Source organism: Galeopterus variegatus, unplaced genomic scaffold (assembly GCF_000696425.1).
Source record: "Galeopterus variegatus unplaced genomic scaffold, G_variegatus-3.0.2 Scaffold779, whole genome shotgun sequence".
Classification (NCBI taxonomy): domain Eukaryota; kingdom Metazoa; phylum Chordata; class Mammalia; order Dermoptera; family Cynocephalidae; genus Galeopterus; species Galeopterus variegatus.
Genome location: NW_007726890.1, coordinates 381,790 through 387,789, shown reverse-complemented (window position 1 = coordinate 387,789; position 6,000 = coordinate 381,790). Strand labels below are relative to the sequence as shown.

At 40.8% G+C, this 6,000-nt stretch overlaps 1 protein-coding gene across 1 annotated transcript in view; it reads left to right on the top strand.

Annotated features, from left to right (window-relative positions):
• OCRL (oculocerebrorenal syndrome of Lowe) overlaps positions 1-6,000 on the top strand; it is a 52,888-nt gene that overhangs the window by 11,258 nt on the left and 35,630 nt on the right. The window contains exon 6 of the mRNA XM_008572399.1: positions 5,868-5,978. Coding sequence (XP_008570621.1) covers positions 5,868-5,978 — 111 coding nt within the window. The remainder of the gene's footprint in view (positions 1-5,867; positions 5,979-6,000) is intronic.

Here is a 6,000-nt window from a genome sequence, read left to right as displayed (position 1 = left end):
TTCGTGACCGGCAACGGATCGCAACCCTCAGTGTCACGCCCGTACCGGACTGGGACTGGCAACGGGATCGCAACCCTCAGTGTCACGCCCGTACCGGACTGGGACCGGCAACGGGATCGCAACCCTCGGTGCTGCGCCCGCACCTTGCTCAGCCAGTGAGCGGGAACTGGTCTCCACGTGGGATCTGAACCCTTGGCGGGAGCGCCGACACGCTCCCAAGCGGCGCACTGTAGCAGTGCGCCACCGGGCCGGCCCCTAATTTTGTGTGTTTTTTAAAATCATGAATGTATGAGGGTACTTCAAAAAGTTCGTGGAAAAATAGAGAATTAAAAGACACTATGAATCTTTCCATGAACTTTTTGAATTACCTTTGTATACTGTATACTTTGTATACATTTTATCAAATGTCTTTTCAGTATTTATGGAGATGATTATATTGTTTTTTTAATTTGACTTATTGATGGACTGTATTGTACTAATTTCCTAATATTAAATCCTCCCTAATTTATTTTTCAACCAATATTTGTTTAGTGCCTTCTGTTTGCCAGGCACTGTTGTAAGCACTGAAGAATCAGTAGAGAAAAACATAGATAAGTTTGCTGCTTTTGCTTTGGTTCTTGCTTCTGTGCTGTTTGGTAGTAGTGTCTCCTAGATGCCTATAATTTATTAATTCATTCTATGAAAATATGAATACCTTCTCTGTGCCAGACACTGTGCTAGTTTCTTGGGATATTAGAAAGCAAAACAGTTATGGTACTTCATGGATTTTAATGCAGGAAACAGACTTTAAACTGATAAGGTACAGATACATAATTGCAGTTTTGATAAATGCTATCAAGGAGAAGTACAAAAAGTTTATAAGAGGGATAACTAAGTTCAGGCAGTGTGGTCAGGGAAGGCCTCTTTGAACAAGTGTTATTTAAATTGAGAGCAGAGGGACTAAGTAAGAGACAGGTGAAGACGGGGGAGAGAAGAGTATTCTAGGTAAGGAAAACCACAAGGCCCAAGGTTGGGAAGTAGCTTGACATTTTCTCTGAAATGAAAGAAGGCCAGGGTGCCTAGAGCAGGGCTTGGGCACCAAGGTAATACAGGCTGTAGGGTTAGGGCCATAACTAATAACTATGCCAATTGTATTGTTAAAGCAATAGCTACACAAATTGTATGGCTAGGCATTTCATAACTAAAGCCAAAACGCTTCATTATTTTAGTTATATTAAGTTTCCATTTGTATTGTCAGGGCTAGGGCTCAGACCCTTCAAATCCATTGTACAGACTGGATCACAGACCCCTCACATGCCAGGCTGGATCATAGACCTCTCATACACAGGTCCACGCTAGGTAATTGGGAAAGATCCTGGGAGCCATTGGCAGACGACACGAGTTCAGTCCTCAGCAGCAGCAGCAGCTGCTTAACAGCAGCAGTAACAGCGGAAGCAGCAGTGGCAGTGGCCTCTCGGGGCATCTGGGGGGCTCTGACAGCAACAGCTTGCCACAACAGCATTCAGCAGCAGTAGCAGCCTCCCTGGGGGTATCTCAGGGGCGGGGGGTGGGGGCCTGTGGATCAGAGCCACTCATCCTTTATACTTAAGTCCATAACCCAGGACACCTGGGTGCACATACGCAATTACGTTAGACAATAGCCAGGGAACACCTGGGCACACATGCGTATTTACATCAAACGTTCAGCAAGATTCTGAACATCTGAGGGACCCTGACCATTTTCCTATATTTTCCCTACACAGGCTAGGGCCAGATCTGGCAAGATTTTGTAAACCATAGTATTGAATCTGGAGTTTTATATTTAAAAAATGGGAAGAACATGAAGAATTTTATTCGAGGGTGTCATTTGCATGGAAGCAGAGAGACCAGTTAGGACGCTGTTTCAGCAGTATATGCTAGAGAGTATGGTGGCAGTAGAAATGGAGAGAAGTAGATTCAGTAAATGTTTTTGGAGGTAAAATCAATGGAAATTATTTTGGATGTAGGGGGTGAAGGGAAAAGAAGTGTCAAGGATGAATTTCCAATTTCTGGCATGAATGTGAATGAGAGTCCCATTTGCAGAAATAAGAACATTGCAGAAGAAATGAGTTTTCCTTTGAGGGGTAGGATCATGAATTCAGTTTTGGCTATTTTAGTTTGAGTTTTCTTTGAGACATTTGAGTACAGATGATAAATTGGCAGCTGAATGTATGTGTCTGAACTCAGAAGAAAGGTCTGGGCCACTAGCACACAGATGATATTCAAAACTATGAGAGATGATATGATTGCATATAGAGCTGTGCTCTCCAATACAGAAGCCACTAGCTACATATGCCTACTTATATTAATTAGAAATTCAGTTTCTTAGTTACAGTAGTCACATTTCAAGTGCTCATTAGCCACGTGTATTTACTGACTACCGTACTGGACAGCACAGTTACAGAACGTGCCCATCATCACAACATCCTATTGGACAATGCTGGTATAGAATGAGAAAAAGATTTAGAATTGAACTCAAAGAATTCTACTTTTAATTTAAAAGGGTAGGTAGTGGAAGAGATACCACAAAGGGCACTAAAAATTAGTGACCAGAGAGAGAGAAAGAAACTAGATGAGTATGGTATCATAGAAGCCTTCGAAAGAGGTTATTTCAAGCAATGATCAACTTGATTTCTGTTAATAGGTCTAATAAGATAACTGAAGAGTGTCCATTGGATTTAGCAATATGGAGGTTATTGGTGAACTTAAAGCAATTTCAGAGGGATGTTGGGTATAGAAGTCATATTAGAGTGGATTAAAAGAGACTAGTTGATTGTGGAAACTTAGATTGCTATGATAGAGGGCCCAGTTGAGGTTGGCAGTCAAGAATTTATAATGACAGCAATCTGGGTGTGTGGGTGTAAGTATGCATATTTACCCCTTCTGGTTGCTGAGGTATAAGTACAGAGAGGCAATCTGTGGGATTTCTGAGGGTTAGAATTTAGCCAGGTAGGTGCTGTGGAAGAACAGAGGTAAGGCAGTTCTGGGTATTTGCAACAGAGTGTAATGATGGCATCTGTTTGATAAAAAGGGAAGTGAAAGCAGAAGGCAGCTGATGGATAGTGAGCAAGTGGAGAAATCAATGGGCTGGAGGTTCCCATAGGTCAAAGAACAATTTCAGTGGGGATAATGAGCAAGTAAGCTGAAAGGAATACCAGGTCAGAGTGGGATGTTTGAATTAGAAGTTTGTGAGGTGATAGTGTTTCTACAATGAAAAAATCCATGGTATAATTGAGGGAGTCCCAGTAGGAACTGAGGGAATGGTGGTTGAGGTGGAGGGGGAAGGTCATTGGATAAGGAATTTAAAGGTGTTGACTGGGTTTCCTGTGCTAATTTTAAAGGGACCCAAAATAATGGCAGGAGTTTGAGTGGAGAGGAAGTATTATGAGTCAGGTATTAAATCCTGGATTCTGAAGTTTTGGGGAGGGTGGTGGATAATCTCATACAGGAAGGAAGGGAATAAAATGGCAGTGCCCAATGGGTGAGCCTCAAAGGAGAAAGGATTTTGCCTGAGCGAGGAGGAAGGAGAATTGTCTGGAAGTAGTATTAGGACAAATAAGGACACCAACCTTAAATTACATCAGGTGTGAGAGAATATAAACATCCTCCATTAAGAGGCTTGTGGGGGAAGCGCTTCTCTCAGGGAAGCCAGTTTGTCGTTGACTCTGATTTTTAATCTGAGTGCACAGTAAAATCACCTGGGGCGTATTTAAAACCCTACCTGTGTCAGGGCTTCACTCCCGAGATTCTGTCTTAATTGTCCCAGGGTGGGCCAAGGTGTCAGTATTTTCTAAAAGTGCCTCTGGAAATTCTAGTACATCCATACTTGAGAACTACTGAGAGGTGGAGGGAATGTTCAGATGAAGTTGATAGAGTGCTTACTGGTCACAGAGGTCCAGAGGGTTCTGGAAGGGAGAAGAAAAGTAGAAGGTTGAGTTGTGGGATGATTTGTCCTCTTTTCCAAACAGCATAGTGAGAGAGCATCCAGTGTTATATTGTAAGCAATTTCTGGAATCCTCTGGCCGTTAAATAAGGTCACTTTTATACTTGCTAAAATATATCTTTCACTTGTGGGAGAGAGAGAATATGTTCTTGTTCTAAATTTCTATCAGATGGAAACTGCTCTTTTTTTTTTTTTTTAAACCACTTTTAATATAAATCATCGGAGAAAAGGAGGACTTAAGCCCTGAAGGAGTTTTTCCCTGTATCTTCGAGGCTGCTCCTAATGGACACTTTATTCATTCCTCCTCCTCTTGTTTTTCCTTTCAACAGTGGCACTCTCATTAATTTTCTTATCTCTGGTTTACTTGGATGGCTTCTTTAACATTTATTTCTTTATTTTTATCATTTTTTCCCTTTTGATCAGTAATTTTATTTTTCATTTTTTTAACTTATTCTACAAATATAGAAACAACAGGAAATGCAGAGAACAAAAAGTAAGCCAAAGGTTCAGAAGTGGCTTTCCATTTTCATTTCATTTTCTCATATCTTTGTTTTTTACAAGTGTGAAAGAGTCCCGTTCGACAGTCGTTTATTAAATGCCTTCTTTCTGTGAAGTCTGACATCATTGTCACCAGTAAAGTGACCAAAACATTTTCCTGGGACTTTCTCAATGTTAGCATTGAAAGTCCTGAGTCCTAGAAAGCCCCTCAGTCCCAGACAACCCCAGGACAGTTGGTCACCCTGACTATTGAAAGTGTTGAGTTACCTGTATATGCAGTCTGCCTCTTGCCCTTAAGGAGCTTATAGTTTCCACGGGCATGAGAAAGCAGCATATGTAATAAATCAGAATAAGAATATAAACAAGTATAGTCATGCGTCACTTAACGATGAGGATATGTTTTGAGACCATGCGTCCTTAGGTGATTTCATTGTTGTGCGAACATCATAGAGTATACTTACACAAAGCTAGATGGTATAGCCTACTACACACCTATAGTGGGACCACTGTCATACATGTGGTCCATCGTTGACTGAAACATCGTTATGGAGCAATGACTGTGCATAGGTTTCCTGGATCACCATATCCAGACAGCTGATACAGATATAGGGCATCAGAAAAGGAGAGATGTATGTTATACACATAAGAAATTGTCCTAGATAATTTTGCTTCTAATTCTGCTATTTTCCAATTGACTATACTTGAACAAACTCACTCCTGAACATAGGTCATTGTATTGGTTTTGTAAGTTTATTCAAAATGCACATTTTCCATTTGAGGTAATGAGGTATAGAGGTTTCTTTTCTGAATATTTTGAACCAATCCCACTATTTTCTTTTTTAATTAGTTTGTAAATTTAATTTAATCTGTACCTATGAACGAACCATTCTACTTTGTTTCCTTCATGCTTCAGATACTCTTACTATATGAGGGTACTTCAAAAAGTTTGTGGAAAAATAGAATTATAAAATAATACAAATCTTTCCAAGAACTTTTCGAAGTGCCCTTGTATGATCTAATTTGAAATGGTAGAAATTTCCAGCTAAGGAATAGGAGGAGGATGATTGAGGAATTTTTCTTTTGCTAGAATTTGGAGGCTCCTGCATTGATATCTGAGAGATAGATCAGAACACAGGAAACGATTATTTTACTATGTATCACATCACTAGATCAGGCTGTTTGTTGAATGAGACCTAGGAGTGCTCACTTCCCTTAGGGTTCCCTCTCAGCATTTTCCCCTCCACCACCATGATACCAAATGCCTTGATCTTGTACTCGTGCGTGTGCTTCCTATATTAGAGGTCTGGAACATTTGTGATCTGGACCTTCTATTAACCCATTGAGAGTATGAGCCCAATAAAACATTGTATCTCAAAGCTGTGTGTGTATGGATTTCAATTCTTCTTAGGTGGCTGCAAAATTCGGGTTCAGGGGGACTGGACCAGAGAGCGCTGCTTTGAAATCCTTGATGAGGAACACTGTTCGAAGTTCCTCTCAGAGGTCTTTGCTGCTCAAGAAGGTAACTCAAGGCTCAGTAATTT